Source organism: Aspergillus pseudonomiae, assembly GCF_009193645.1.
Source record: "Aspergillus pseudonomiae strain CBS 119388 unplaced genomic scaffold BDV37scaffold_28, whole genome shotgun sequence".
Classification (NCBI taxonomy): Eukaryota; Fungi; Ascomycota; class Eurotiomycetes; order Eurotiales; family Aspergillaceae; genus Aspergillus; species Aspergillus pseudonomiae.
The window spans coordinates 100,776-115,815 of NW_022476020.1; the positions used below are offsets into that span (position 1 = coordinate 100,776).

General features: G+C 49.8%; 4 protein-coding genes across 4 annotated transcripts; all 4 read left to right on the top strand.

The window, feature by feature from the left end:
• Positions 1–296: 296 nt before the first annotated feature.
• BDV37DRAFT_271170 (putative RTA1 domain protein) lies at positions 297–1,452 on the top strand (the record flags this gene model as incomplete). Its single annotated transcript, XM_032084681.1, has 4 exons — positions 297–321; positions 381–480; positions 536–685; positions 738–1,452. 4 exons carry the CDS (start codon positions 297–299, stop codon positions 1,450–1,452), a joined length of 990 nt encoding a protein of 329 aa, XP_031942026.1.
• A 584-nt stretch (positions 1,453–2,036) lies between these two features.
• On the top strand, positions 2,037–4,027 carry sec11 (signal peptidase complex catalytic subunit SEC11; the record flags this gene model as incomplete). The annotated part of the gene is made up of 4 exons (XM_032084682.1): positions 2,037–2,374; positions 2,457–2,607; positions 3,511–3,627; positions 3,710–4,027. 4 exons carry the CDS (start codon positions 2,037–2,039, stop codon positions 4,025–4,027), a joined length of 924 nt encoding a protein of 307 aa, XP_031942027.1.
• A 1,052-nt stretch (positions 4,028–5,079) lies between these two features.
• Positions 5,080–5,937, top strand: BDV37DRAFT_104807 (uncharacterized protein). The gene is made up of 3 exons (XM_032078245.1): positions 5,080–5,390; positions 5,441–5,488; positions 5,583–5,937. Exons 1-3 carry the CDS (start codon positions 5,246–5,248, stop codon positions 5,792–5,794), a joined length of 405 nt encoding a protein of 134 aa, XP_031942028.1. The 5' UTR covers positions 5,080–5,245; the 3' UTR covers positions 5,795–5,937.
• A 1,998-nt stretch (positions 5,938–7,935) lies between these two features.
• BDV37DRAFT_271172 (plasma-membrane choline transporter-domain-containing protein) lies at positions 7,936–13,007 on the top strand (the record flags this gene model as incomplete). The annotated part of the gene is made up of 3 exons (XM_032084683.1): positions 7,936–10,270; positions 11,283–11,548; positions 11,661–13,007. 3 exons carry the CDS (start codon positions 7,936–7,938, stop codon positions 13,005–13,007), a joined length of 3,948 nt encoding a protein of 1,315 aa, XP_031942029.1.
• Positions 13,008–15,040: the final 2,033 nt, after the last annotated feature.

Below are 15,040 nucleotides of genomic sequence, written 5' to 3' on the forward strand. Positions count from 1 at the left end.
GGTCTCGTGAGGATGACTGTGTCATTGGGCACTCATTGAGGCTTGTACTGAACGTGAACCAGATCCAGAAATATTTCCCCTTTCCTATTTAGGCCAGCTCGTTTTCGCTTGTGGCTCGTTGATAGCTCCTCGAAGGCCTGTTGTTGATATATAGATAGATAGCCATAACTTCTAAAACAACAATTAAGAATTTAGACTGTGTTTATCATTTTGGTTGTTTTCCAACCCGTTATCAAATATTAGTATATTTTCTCTCTCTATACGAATTTTTATATCTTCAGTGCTAGCTAAGGACTATGATCGATAAAAGATCGCCCTACCGTATGTTTCCCCCCCGACTTGCCCCCAACAACTGTTCATCGCTGACTTAACAATCACAGAGGAGGGAAGCCTCTGGTACTATGCGCCAAACAAAGGCGCCCCGATCGCTTTTGCAATTCTTTTCACATTCTCCGGTATAATGCATGGTTACCAGTGCTTGTATGTTGGACCTACTGTATCACCGAGGCTCGAGACTGATTTTATTCCTATGAAGCAAATACAAATCCTGGAAAGTAACAGGCCTACTACCTTGGTCTGCTTTACTCTTCACAGTAGGGTTTGTGATGCGTACTATTGGGGCATTCGGGCATTGGGACGATCTGGGTGTTTTCATTTCGAGCACTGTCTTCCTTTTAGCTGGGCCGTAAGTCCTCTTTACGATAAATAAGTTCTTGAAAAAGCTAACCGAGCTTCAGTCCTGTTTATGAGGGAGCCAATTTCTTCACTTTGGGCCGTATCCTATACTATATTCCTTACCATTCTCCAATACATCCTGGCCGGGTGTTCACCACATTCATTGCAATGGGTATCGTGATCGAGATCATAACAGCAAATGGAGCAGCATTGGTTGCTAATACGAGCAATCCCGAAAGCACGCAGAATACAGGAAAGGCTTTACTCAAAGCTGCCTTGATCTTGCAACTCGCATTGATGGCGGGGTTTGTTGCTCTGGCTACCAAGTTTTACTACAACTGCCATCGCGCTGGCGTTCTGAATACTAAGGTTAAGAAGGCCCTTTATGTGTTGTATTGCAGTTGTGCACTCATCACCATACGCACTATCTACCGAACTGTTGAGTATTTCACAGCTGCAAGTCTGAACACTAGCAACATCGATGATATGAGCCCTATTCTTAAGGATGAATGGTTCTTCTGGGTATTTGAGACAGTGGTTATGTTCTTTAACACTACCCTCCTCAACGTCTTCCATCCCATGCGGTGGCTTCCACGTTCAAACCGAATTTACCTTGCAACGGATGGTGTGACTGAAGTGGAGGGACCCGGTTACGAGGATCATCGGCCATTCCTACTTACCCTTTTCGATCCTTTCGATATAGTCGGTATGGTCACAAAAAAGGGAAAGAAAGAGAGGTTTTGGGAGGTTGACCAGCAGCCATCAACTAGGGTCTGAAATAGTTTATGTTTTGTTTTGCTTTGCTTTGCCTTGTTTTGTCTTGGTTTTCGTTTATTTCCCTGTGCCGTTCATCGGATACCATTCTGTATAGAGATAGCCTCGATTATGATCATGAAACTGAATTTGGAAATCGACTAGTCCGTTGGTCGTACTATTCTTTTCATATGGGGATGTTGTACTATAGTTCATGTTTAGTCCAATCAAAATGCACGGTTGGGTCTGCACGAAAAAGCTACCGAGAGCCGCGATGGAACCACATGGCCTTTTGGTACGGGCAACATTGAAGGACACCTCTCCCTTTGCCCAACCGGCGGACAACCACCCACGAGCAGCCGTCTGTTGAAAAGCGTAACACGGCTAATACATACTACTGAGCGACATTAATATCGGACGTGTTATCTCTTCATACCACCGTTACCCGCGAATATCCTCTCCTTCGAACCCCCGAAGCTTCGTCCGCCGCGAATCACAGGCACAAGCTGTTTCTCAACTCGACCGTGAACAAACAATTGAACAAGCGCCTTTATTCTCAATCTTTCGGTCATTGAATCGACCTCGTCCCTCCGAATTAGGTCGCCAAAATGTTGTCATTTCTCTCGTCGAATCTATCCAACGCCCGGCAGTCACTTGCCCAGGCACTGAACTTCGCGCTGGTGCTCTCTACTGCATTCATGATGTGGAAAGGCCTCTCCGTGTTCACCGCATCCTCCAGCCCTGTTGTAGTTGTTTTATCCGGTAGTATGGAACCGGCATTCCAAAGAGGAGATCTACTTTTCCTATGGAATCGAAGCCCGCGAGCTGAGCTAGGCGAGATCGTCGTCTACAATGTCCGGGGCAAGGACATCCCGATTGTGCATCGCGTCGTGAGAACCTTCCCAGAAATCGAAGGAAAGGCGAAGAAAGTGAAGGAGATTTCCGAGTATGTCCAGCCCTTTCTTCTCTTTGATGCATTAAGTGTCACAAGAATCTCATCACTAACGGATCACCCCTTGCCCGTCTAGGTCCTCACCGATCCCCAACAATATGCTTCTTACTAAGGGCGACAACAACATTGCTGACGATGTTGAGCTGTACGCGCGAGGCCAGGACTATCTCAATCGCGAGGAAGACATTGTTGGCAGCGTACGGGGGTATATCCCCATGGTGGGATATGTGACTATTTTGCTCAGCGAGCACCCGTGGCTTAAGACAGTCCTCCTTGGAATTATGGGATTGATGGTCATGTTACAAAGAGAGTAGTAGCACTTTTTTACCATTGGAGTTCGGCAATGAGTACTTATTTCCTGGGTGATATTGATTCAGCGTATTGTGTAGACGAGATCCTGTGCATGGATCGCGGGGGCGGGTAATTATAGCTCTAATAGTAACGCCCGATGCAACCCTGGGGCCATAGTGCACACTGCACAGCAAATAACACGGCAATAATAGTACCCAATAGTCAGAGGGGTCCACACATGCCATCCTAGCAAAATTGAACGCATAGCTTTGCCACCATGAATTGTGCGCAAAGGACTTCTTTTCAGCGGAGGGGGTGTCATAAGCGCCAACAAAAAGGGGATGAAAAGATGAAGCCTGTCCCTGCTAAATAAAGCAAACATTCAATACGCAAGGCCGCTCTGACGTCGTCCATTCATTCAACTTTCCGCCCCGCCTGATCGGCTCGGCGGCCCCGCCAACTGCTTGAGCTCGAAGGTGGATGACTCGACTTTGGACAACACACTCTCTTTAACGCTTGCGGTCCTTTCAACCCCTGCGTCAATCTTTAGTCACACGGGTTCTTTGACTGTGTATCAGTTCTGGGGTATTCTTTATTCTTCTAAACAAGATCCCCCAACTTTCATCATCTAACCCAATAGAGCTCCGTCTATTCGAGAGCTATTACCCTCTTTTTGAATTTTCCCCTCCTACATTTGCTCTTCGGGCCCTCCCAAAAAACAACCTGAAACGATGGGTAGCAAAAGAATAGCCAAGGTATGCACAAGTTTCACGTCTCGTTCTAGATAGAGCTCCCAGTGGCTATTCATCAAACAGAGGGGCTAACAATCAATCTACTAGGAATTAGCTGAGCTCACAGCGTCTCCTCCAGAGGGCATTACAGTCGAGCTAGCTAACGAGTCGGATATCTACCAATGGAAGGTTTATATGGACGGCCCAGAAGGTTCACCGTATCACGTAAGTCTTAGGAGACGGAAGAGCTCCTATCCTGCTTTGATGTTAGCGCAGTGGAACACTGACCCGTATTCCCATGAATCAGAATGGCAGATTCCTAGTCAAACTCAGTCTTCCCACTGAGTACCCCTTCAAGCCGCCATCCGTTTCGTTCGGGACCAAGATTTACCACCCCAATGTGACCAACGATGACAAGGGCAGCATGTGTCTGGGCATGTTGCGGGCTGATGAGTGGAAGCCTAGCTCCAAGATCGCAGCGGTGCTTGAGTTCGCGCGTCAGCTGCTCGTAGAGCCCATGCCTGATGATGCTGTCGAGGGCCGTATCGCAGAACAGTACAAGAATGACCGCGCACGCTATGACGAAATCGCACGGGAGTGGACCAGGAAGTATGCGATGGCATAGGGTGGTTATCTAGAAGCGCGATTACTAGACTTAACTCCGTGATGCTGCTCTCGGAGGGAGATTCGTTTGCCGGACAATATTTCATCTTTGAAAGGTGAGGTACCTGGCTGGCTTTACGTCCAAGCTGAAAATAAGAAGACACAAGAGTACATATCCGCTACTGCCATTATTTCATTCGAGCCAAAATCTCATTTGGGGGACTGTAGGGACAGGTTTGGGAGTTCTCATATTCGATGTCTGTGCCATTCATTAGCATTGCAAATCTTTTCTAGGACAGGGTCTTACCTTGCTCCGCATGTGAATACTTCAGGTTAGAGTCATAGAACCATCCAAAGAAAACAGGGGTCTTTACACAGGTTTATGTTTTCTACCCGTGAAGGGGTCAATCATAGGTACATCACCATTAGTATGGGGAGAAAATGCTGAGGATAAACGTACTACACTGCCAGTTATTTGTAGCTTGTATACCATACATGAGTCCAGTAGGCATATTGTTCGGAGTGACCGTAAGGAACACGTAGCGATCACTTACTATTGTATGTACTTCCAATTGATCCTACACTATAAAATCAGTTTTGGCTCGACTATCATAGATCAACAAATCATGTGCGATCAAACCCCGATGATCTCATAGTCGGCTTACAGAGATGGTTCAATACCATGACCAGATTACGTTAATACTGCTCAAATCAATCGACTCCGAGGCAGATCGACATGATCTACCGCAAGGGTTACTTGTCTCGGATTAAATAGAACGATATATTAAGATATCTGATTCTGACGCTTGTTTATACCCTTACGGAAGGGTGACTACCCGGGCGATGGTCCGCACAGGAAGGTCAGTGGCGATGAAATGAAGTGGATCGGATATAACCGCCGGATTTCCCTGGATGGATTACTACTAGTGGTGTGTATGCATCGAGGATGCATGCGTGACGGGGGTCGTTCGGAGAAAACACGGCCTGGTAGCCTCAACGGGCGCCTTAAGATATGCGTCTATACTGTAGGCCGCCAAGCCCAATCAATGTTTTTCTTGATGTGGAAAATTGTGGGCGAAGCTGAGTCTGATGTGCATTCCACCTCCATGATGTTTCACAACGGGCCCCAGTTACCCAGCAGTCGCTTACTTTATGGTGGGTAAGGGACCGTGGGGTGACATGTAAGTGTAGCTAGTATTCAGTGTTTGAGAGAAACGTTGGGGTCCATCATCATGGAACAATGGTTCGGAGACGACAGCGAATCCGAGATGGGGATCTAAAACACGGGGGTATAAAAAGCGCCGTTGCAATGCGTGGGAAGAACATCAGTTTGTCAGATGTATATCGAACTGGATTGTTCCCCTCATCCTTCGCAGGCCTCTATGGTGTGTGCATGCACTATTGACCTGTGTGCCTCTACTAACGATACAGATAGATTACATGGGACACGCCAAATGCCGAGAGGCAAAACCTCCAACGCTCGGTTCGTTCCCCAGAAGAACATGGGTGTCAAGTAATGTCGAGCAGATTCTGCACTCTCAGAGCTAAAAAAGCTAATAATATACCCTCGATGCAAGGTCAGAGAGTATCTAAGCGCTATCATGCCATCTTTAGTCATATCTCTGCACTGTTGTCAGGACGCTGTTGGTTTGTTGGGGTACCAGCGAATCGCCCAATGCAACTTCGACCCACCGATCTGTTGCGTTCAGGTACAATCGGAGAACATCGTCTGGTATACTACGACGCGCCCGGTAAACGCAAAAGCAAACTTAACCACAGCGTGCAGTAGTCTACGGACAGTTACTGGTTAAGCAAATCTCATTGTTCCTTTACTTATCTCCGTCTCTTTTGCGTATTCAGATTTCGATTTGCGCCTATTCCCCACCCTTTTTGATTTTGAAATTTACACCAATTCCGAGTGTTCCAGTCGAGAACACGAAAAGCCAATCTAACGAAGTGCCAAGCCGAATTAAAGAAGAAAAGAGATTGGACGGCAAATTTTCTCTTTCTGGAACTCAATTCAACAAGCCCGCGAGGAGTCAATCTACCGTTCCCCCCCTATCCAATAATAGTGATGATTGATAGACACCACTCTCAGCCGCTACGGCACGACGCAAGGGTGGCTAACGGTGAAGTGATCTCTCACAAGGGGGGAAAACCAACCGAAACAAATCCAGAGCAGCGGATTCGTGTCCTGATGTCGAGTATCGGAAAAGATCACCAAGCAGCACCACTTTCTCGAGAGTTCGGAAGGACTAGGAAGACGCCGGCGTGTTCTTGGTGGCTTCTGAGGGTGGAGCGAGATATTAGTACCAAGTATGTTAGGACGATGCTAATTATCTGAGTCTGGTTAGGATCCTTCGCGACGGAATCCGGCATTTCTCCACTTCAGAACAGGTGTGCTATTCCTGTCGGGATTGGGAAATGGATTGCGGGCCATTATATCCATAGTAATAAGATTAAGGCGGGATTCTTTAGTTCCTCCTCGCTAGTATCAATGGATGGAGTCGGGACGACGGGAGCACTCCCGTATAGTGCTAATTCACCGAATTAGTTCGGGCATCTGTGGATTGGCTTGGGAAGCCTTCCATGTGAACTGAACGTGATCAATAATGTTCGATATCGTCAATTCGAAACGAATTGCAGTTGAAACCCGTTTGATGCAGGTATGTTTTGTCTTGGACCAAAAATGCGTATACTAGTAGGGGACTTCTCTTAGCGATGCATGCAGTCTCCAGACGGAACGGAACGAACACCCCACATACGATGTATGGCTATGTATGTATGTAGATACGAGCAACTGTAAAATACATGAACACCATCTCCTCGAGTCATACAGCCTAAAGGATTGACCCCAAATCTCGATGGTTGGGGGCAGTTCCAACTTGCTGGTGGGCTGTGGGACAGAGAGGATGCATGACTGGCTGTCAATGATCCTCGTGCATATTACCTGTCATTATTATGCAGAGTAATGATCTATCATATATGAACTGACTGTGAGGATGTCTATAATGACTGATGATGTGAAGGACTCTGACCTTGCAGTGAAGACTTGGGCGTCAGAGGTGGTCAGGTGCAGCGACAGGTATTTCAACGGTGTTTGTAATCCATTGTTGACAACGGAGAAAAAAACCCATCCAAATGTACAATTCCATTATGGCATTTTTCCACCATTGGTGGTCAGCTTCAATCCCTGTTTGAAATCCCGCGTTTCGAGAGGATATACAAGGAAACGATCAATAAAACAAGGTCGTTGATATCATGCGATCGTCACTTTGAAATCGCACAGCGAATCATAGCCGATGAAAATATTAAAGGATTTTATATTGGGAAAGAAAGCCATTGGAAAAATACCACCAGGGTCCGTTTTGGTGAAACCCCATCCATACCGCGCTAAGCCTCAAACAAGCTGTTAGCTTCATTTTGTACCAAAATTCCCCTTTTTTTCATTCCCACTTGGGCGCTCCGCTTTCGCGCCCTCTCAGGTTTTTCAATCGCTCGATTCCTTTCGCTCTTGTTGCTCACAGTCTCTGTCTGTGTCTCATGAGGGATGGAGTCTCCAAGTAAACCTCTGGTAGGATCGAGAGACTTTTGATGGATTGAAACACCGGCGTGGTTAGTTGGGGCAACTTCTCCGATTTATTTTCCTTCCCTCCACTCATTCCTTTTTCCCGCATTTATTGGATCGATTGTCGGGTTAGCTTGACTGCTTTTGAGATCCCATCATTCGTTTTTGAACTACGACCATCCGAGCTCTATTTACAGCTCGCTCAGCCTTTCCTTCCCTCTGTTAATTGTGCGCCGCCTGTTCTCAACTACCTTTACATATCTGAATCGGTCCGTCAAGCGGTGAAATTCGCTTCCTATTACATTCCATTTGACCTCGTTATCGACAAATGTCCAGCGGGAACTGGGTTATCAATCGTGGCCATGGTCACAGAAAATGGAGACTTTCGGTATCCGCCGTCTCCAGGCGAACATAATACTCCCAATGGTCGTCGAGGGCCTAATCCTCTTCGTCTCAATCCTTTAAGAATCAACCCCCCCTCTCCGCCATCTTCTCGAGCGTTAACCGCCACCGCCCCACGTGCGCTTCCGCTGCCACGCTCTCCGAGAAGACCCCCTGCCATTCCGGACGATCCTTTCCTGCGCTCACCCTCACCCCAACCCGGAATGGGGGGTGATATTACCTCTCACAGGCCGGCATATCGCGTACCCGTCACTGCCAATCCAACGTTTGACCGCTTTCCCAGAGCCCCCTCTAGAGAAAGCGACTTTGATCGTCCGTCGTATCGTCGCAAGACCCCTCCTCCTCAGCCGAGGTTAAGAACATCCAAATCTACGTCGAAGCTCCATAACAGACCCCCCAAGGCCTTCCATTCCCTAGAACGCCAGTCCAACGAATCCCCACAACAGGGACTGAGCCTACCGCGCTTTTATCCTAATGGATCGACAGAGGCCAATGGGGAGGATGCTCTCCGCTCCAGTGTGAATTCCGCCATGACGTCGCGCTCCAGTGTCGGACAGGCGAGTGGAACGGAGCGAAGCAGTGTCTTGACGAAGAGTAGCTCTATCACCGATCTCTCGCCAGATACACCAGATGGACCGTATGAGAAGGACGGAGGAATGAGTGTGGAAGATGCGATTTCCATGTATCTCGATGGGTTTAGTGACGTCACAGAAGAGCCTGGGTCTCCTGACTGGCGTGGAGAGAGCAAACCAAGGCCGCTCAGTCCCCGTCCGCCAACGGAGCTGACCCTAGACGATGGGCATACTTCCGATGAGCATTCGCCCGAACTAGATGCTACCAAAGATTTGCCACCGGTGCCACCGCTCCCAGCTCTAAATCCACCCGACCAGAATACGCTGGATGAGCAGTTCTTGGGCGACACGCAATTGAATGAAAAACAATTCAGCGAGCCCCTAGACCAGGCCACACCGGATCGGCCAGCTGATACAAGTCCACTAGAGACGAAGATTTTCATTCCCGGTACCGTGCCGCCTCCGTTTGTGAAGCCTACCGAGACCAGGGACCAGTATGGATTTCGGAAGGCCAGTCACCATGTCACATTACAACAGTACGAGGCCTGGAGTCGCCCATATGCAGCTTTTGCTAGGAGTCGGAGAAATAAATGGTCAGAGTTGCTGAAGGAGCATGGACTGCCCACCACCGAACCGAGGACTTTCCCGCCAAAATCGAACAAGATCAAGCGTCTTGTCCGCAGAGGCATTCCTCCCGAGTACAGAGGGGCTGCTTGGTTCTTTTATGCGGGTGGCTACGAGCACTTGAATCGTAATCCCGGACTATATGATCAGCTTGTCAACCAGGCTATGGAAAGCCCAAGCAACGATGACAAAGAGCATATCGAGCGAGACTTACACCGCACTTTCCCGGATAATATCCACTTCAAGCCCGAATCTACTGACGGGATCGGGACTTCAGGCGCTAGCTCTGGTAGCAGCAACCTGAAGCATGGCTCAGTCACTGTCGAGACGCAAATGATTCAATCGCTCCGGCGCGTGCTCTATGCCTTTGCGTTGCACAGCCCCCAAGTCGGCTACACGCAATCACTCAACTTCATCACAGGCCTGCTCCTCCTGTTCCTCCCAGAAGAGAAGGCGTTTTGGATGCTGCATATCATCACTTCTGTTTACCTCCCCGGCACGCACGAGATCAGTCTCGAAGGGGCTAATATTGACCTATGGATCCTTATGGTCCTCTTGAAAGACTCAACCCCACTAATTTACAACAAGATCACGGGTTCCGCTCCCGGCAAATCCAAGACACCTCCGTTAACGGTCGACTCGCGGTTACCGGACATTACACTAGGCTTGACCAATTGGCTCATGTCATTGTACATTGGGACTGTGCCGTTGGAGACGACCTTGCGCATCTGGGATGTCTTTTTCTACGAAGGATCGAAGACATTCTTCCGAGCTTCGCTAGCCATTTTCAAGGCTTGCGAGAGGGACATCCTCGCCGTATCCGACCCCATGGAGGTTTTCCAGGTAGTCCAAACGGTCCCCAAAAGGCTACTAGATGCCAATAATCTACTGGATGAATGCTTCGTGCGGCGCCACCGAGTGGGACAGGGCCGCATTGAGGAGCTAAGAGCATCTCGACGGACGGCCGTTCGGCAAGAGAAGATGCGACGGTCGAAAGCTTTGAGCAAGGGATACCTTCAAGCCGCCACGGATGAATGGCCGACGACACGATCGCGGACGCCGGTTCCTGGGGTTGAGCGCAGCATTGCCGATGGATGGCGTCATATGAAAGATGCGTTCCGGTGAAGGTCTCGCCGTTGCTTTGTAACGAAATCGTTTTTATTGATACCCGAGAAAACCATGCCTTGTTCCGATACTATTTGGTACTCTACGTCATCTGTTGTGTTCTTTTGTCCCATCATCCTCGCGCACGGTCGTCTCCGGACGCGAAAAGTGCTTGCGAATTTCGCCGACGCATCTCATATTCTGTAATGTTTACACCTGTAATTTCGCTCACTGATTGACGCATTTTGACGGCCAGCTGCCGGGCGTTCGTTGTGGAGTTTTATCTGTGGTCGGATATCTGATTCTTGGGTCTGACATTGCCAGCGCATGGAACTGCGCTGGTGAACTGCCATGGATCTCTTGATCGTGAAATGGACAGACCATGTTCGTGATGATCTTTCTATGTATGTATTGTGCATATGTTGCATGAGCGCCTTTTTTTTCTTTTCTCTTTCCTCAACATCTTGTGTGGCACTACTTTCAATAAGAATTCTGATACCACTGTTAGTTACTATTCATGTACATAGATTCGAACAATGATCGATCAATTGAAGAGTTTACCAAAGTTGATAATAACAAATTAAACTAATTAAATTAAATGAAGAGATTTCAGGGAACGATAGAGTTGTAGCGGTGGTACACTATGGCGGACTATCGGACGCTAACGAGTAGGGCTGAGGAAGGCTGATCGCTTGGATTTTCTTGGGTTTTCTTGGAACTTCTCCGATGCAACCTCGTCATTGGCTCGCATTTGTTCGCGCGAAATCATCATGACGCGAAGGAAACCCTTGAAGGCAGTTGGTTGGGTCGTCCATTTCTTGGACATGGAGCCCTGAATTTCAGCGACCGCATGCGGAAGGGCTGCGGGTTTGGTGCAGGCAAGGCACGGCAAGGGGGAAGATTGTCTGTGTGCCTGTGCGGTTTCCTCCTTCTTTTACTCTTCCCCCCCCCTCGTGCTTCCCCCAACCTTTGTCCGTTCCCGGCAGTTGGTGATCTTTTCAAAGCAGCCATGAGCGGTCAAGCGGCCAGTTACTATAACCAAAACGAAAGCTTTGGTGGAGGCCAGCCTCCACCTCCGCCTCAGCAGCAGCCTTTCTACAACAACAACCTCAATAATGGCAACTATCAATACTCCGACCCCAACTATCAAAGGGGTCCCGAGCCCAAGCCGCCACACGAAGCGCCGCCGACCTATAACCAAGCCGTCTATGGTTTTGCCGATGCCTTCAAGATTGAGAAGCCCAAGTTTAACGATATCTGGGCTGGTCTTTTGGTACGTCTTCCTTTTGATTCCCTACCACGTCTCTGGATATCTGGATATCGGGATATCGCATAATCTTTGTTGCTGCCTATGATGAGAGAGTCGAGACTAACCCGTATTACAGCTCATCGCGGTGTTCCTGGGATATGTTGCAGTATCTGGCGTAGCCATCCACCGATACGCGAAATACAAGGGTTTCAATGGCGGCGGCATCTATGATTCGTCCAACACCTTCTCGCTTGACACCAACACCCTGGTGTTGTTTATTTTTGTACTTTGCGTGGCACTCGTCTTCTCGTGGGCCTACTTCCTCGGAGCTCGCTATTTTCCCAAACTCATTATCTGGGTTACAGGGATTCTGAACATTGTGTCCGCTCTAGCCACTGCGATTTACTATCTGGCGAAGAAGCAATATGGTGGAGGGATTGTGTTCCTCATCTTTGGCGTCTTTGCCATCATTTGTTTCATCAGTTGGATCCCGCGCATTCCCTTCACGGCATTCATGTTGGAAACCTCCATCGATGTTTCCAGAAAGCATGGACACATGTTTCTCGTCAGCGCCATTGGAGGTATCGTCGCAGTGGCTTTTGGAGCTTGGTTCTCTGTAACCCTCGTCTCGATCTATGTTGCCTTCGAACCCAATGGCAGTGGGGTTAACCCGGCTTGTCGTGACGGCGGGTGCAGCACGGGCAGAGTGATTGGTCTGGTCGTCTACGTGACGTTCGCCATGTATTGGTTCAGCGAATGGCTGAAGAACACCGTCCACACGACCATCGCTGGAGTCTACGGAACCTGGTACTTCTGGAGCAACTCACCAAACGGCATGCCGAAGGGAGCCACTCGTGGCGCCTTTAAGCGCGCCACCACCTACTCGTTCGGCAGCATCAGTTTCGGCAGCTTGATCATTGCCCTCATCAACATGCTCCGACAGGCGTGCTCAGTGGCACAGCGCCAGGAGGCGGCAGAAGGGAACCTACTGGGAACCATCGCATTCTGGATTCTGGGGTGCTTCATTTCCATGCTGGATTGGCTGGTTACCTTTTTCAACCGTTACGCCTTCTGCCACATTGCCCTGTATGGCAAGCCATACATCGAGTCTGCGAAGGATACATGGACCATGATGAAAGACCGGGGTGTGGACGCGCTCGTGACCGACTGTCTTATCGGACCCGTCTTAACCATGGGGTCGGTCTTTGTGTCGTATATCTGCGCCTTGCTGGCGTATCTGTACCTCCAGTATACCCACCCGGCCTACAACAGCGGCGGCGAATTCACGGCCGTGATCATGGCATTCTCTTTCGTGATCGGCCTGCAGGTCTGCCAGATCTTTATGACACCAGTCGGCAGCGGAATCGAGACGATTTTCGCCGCCATGGCATGGGATCCGCAGGTGATGGTCCAAAGCCACCCGGACCTATGGTACCGTCTGGTCAACCTTTACCCTAAGGTTCAACAGGCGGTTCACGTATAATTCAACTCGCTCTGCGAACACAACAAGCTTGCACTACCCTCTTTCCTGAATCCTGTATGCTCTACATAAAGATTGTTAAGACTCAACGAAGTTAATGGCATGAGGAACGACCGCGAACGTTATCTAGCCCTAATAAATACTCAACCAAGACTATATCAAGCACTAATCTAAGCTACATCAATATCATAATGAACAATCATCTCTTCATGAAACACCTAGCCCATAACCACAATCCAGCCACAACTCTAGAGAACCAACCAAGCTCCCAGCAAGCCCGAAAGTCCCACCATAGCAAGCCCAGGCACCATCTTCTCCGACGCGGCGCCCTGGAACGTCTGGAACTGCTCCGGCCGACCACTGGGCGTACCACTGGGCGCACCGCTCCCCAGAGGATCAGCCCCACTCGGCACAGCCGCCTGCGTACCGAACAATGCATGCGATGGAGTCGCACTGGATGCAGGGCCATGCACCCACCCACTGGACGCAGTGGTAGGCGTAGCCTTCGCGCTGGATGCGTGTCCGAACACTGTGGACCAGGCTCCGGGCGTAGTGTGCGCGTTTTCACTAGATGCTGGACCGAATACCCGTACGCTTGATCCAGAAGGAGTGCTCTCAGCACCATAGACTGTCTCGCTGGATGCTGCAGCGACAGGCGTGGCTTCCGAGTTGGCGCTAGATGCGGGTCCGAACACTCGCACACTAGACTCAGCTGCGGGTGTGGCCTTAGCAATCTCACTAGATTCAGCCGCAGGTGCACCCCTCACGGTCTCGCTAGGAGCAGGACGGATGACTCCCTGGCTAGAGGCAGCGACCGGTGTAGCCTCCGAGTTTGCGCTAGATGCTGGACCGAATACTCGGACACTAGACTCGGCGACAGGCGTCGCCTTCGCTGCCTCACTGGATGGGCGGCCGAAGACTCCCTCACTAGACGCAGCCGCCGGGATACTATCTACATTCGGACTGAACGCAGGCGCAAACACTCGCACGCTCGACTCCGGCGAAGGAGTCGCAGCACTCGCCCCTTTAGACGAATACACTGAAACAGGACCATGAGCAGCCGCAGACGAAGTCCTGACCGTGTTACTAGTCGCAGGACCAAACACCCCGGAGCTAGACTCCACAGCAGGCACATTGGCACTCGAGGCAGGACCGAACACCCTAACACTAGACTCAGACTCAGTTGCGGGTGTAGCTTCATCACTTCCACTGGGCTCGGACTCAGCTGCGGGTGTAGCCTCGTCGCTTCCACTAGACTCATCCGCAGACGGATTCTCCGCCCAAGGACTCGGCACAACACCCACGCTCGACCACGAACTAGAACCAGAACTAGGGCGGGAGCTCTCCCCGTAAGCTACCTGGCTGCTGAGCGGGACGTGTCCTGCCCACGGCACCGACGAGGCAGACGCTGACGCCTTGTTCGTCTCGCAGTTGCAGGTTGTGCTTGTCTCGGTGATAAGCTCGGTGACGACGCGGGGGTCGTCGGTTGGGGTCGGGGTTGGTGTGAGCTGCTGGTCGGGCTCGTCGACTCGCATCATGGGATGGCTGGCTCGCATGGGCAGATTGAGGTTGTTGGTTCGTTGGGTTGGGAGGGGCATTATATTCTGTTGTATTTTTGTTAGTTGCCTTTGCTATATGGATAGGATGGGATGGGATGGGATGGTATTCACACACACACCTTGTACTGAGGGCTACTAGGACCCTGGGGCACCGCTGTTGCGAGGTTGGCCGCGAGGGCGGCCATGAAGAGGTGAGGAGCTCGCATGTTTCGTTGCAATCAATCAATCAATCACGATTATCTTGATAGCTTATAGTGATATATAAAGAAAAAGGAGATCTCCCTCAAACAAGGTGTATGATCTATACAGACAAGTCAAGAATAAACCCAAGACCAGAACCACCAGAGTAGAAATCACCTAATATATACCCCCAACCCCCCACTCACACACACCCACAAATCTATCCATACATACATACATACATCCTACATTCAAAAACCAGCTATACGTAGCACCTAGCAACACGCTCTCCAGAGT

Excerpts from the sequence above, each read along its gene's own strand:
- BDV37DRAFT_104807 (XM_032078245.1), top strand. The coding sequence starts at position 5,246 with ATGGTTCGGAGACGACAGCGAATCCGAGATGGGGATCTAAAACACGGG. Across the intron at positions 5,391-5,440 it reads ATCCTTCGCAGGCCTCTATG|ATTACATGGGACACGCCAAA; the intron begins GTGTGTGCATGC and ends CGATACAGATAG. Across the intron at positions 5,489-5,582 it reads GGCAAAACCTCCAACGCTCG|GTCAGAGAGTATCTAAGCGC; the intron begins GTTCGTTCCCCA and ends CCTCGATGCAAG.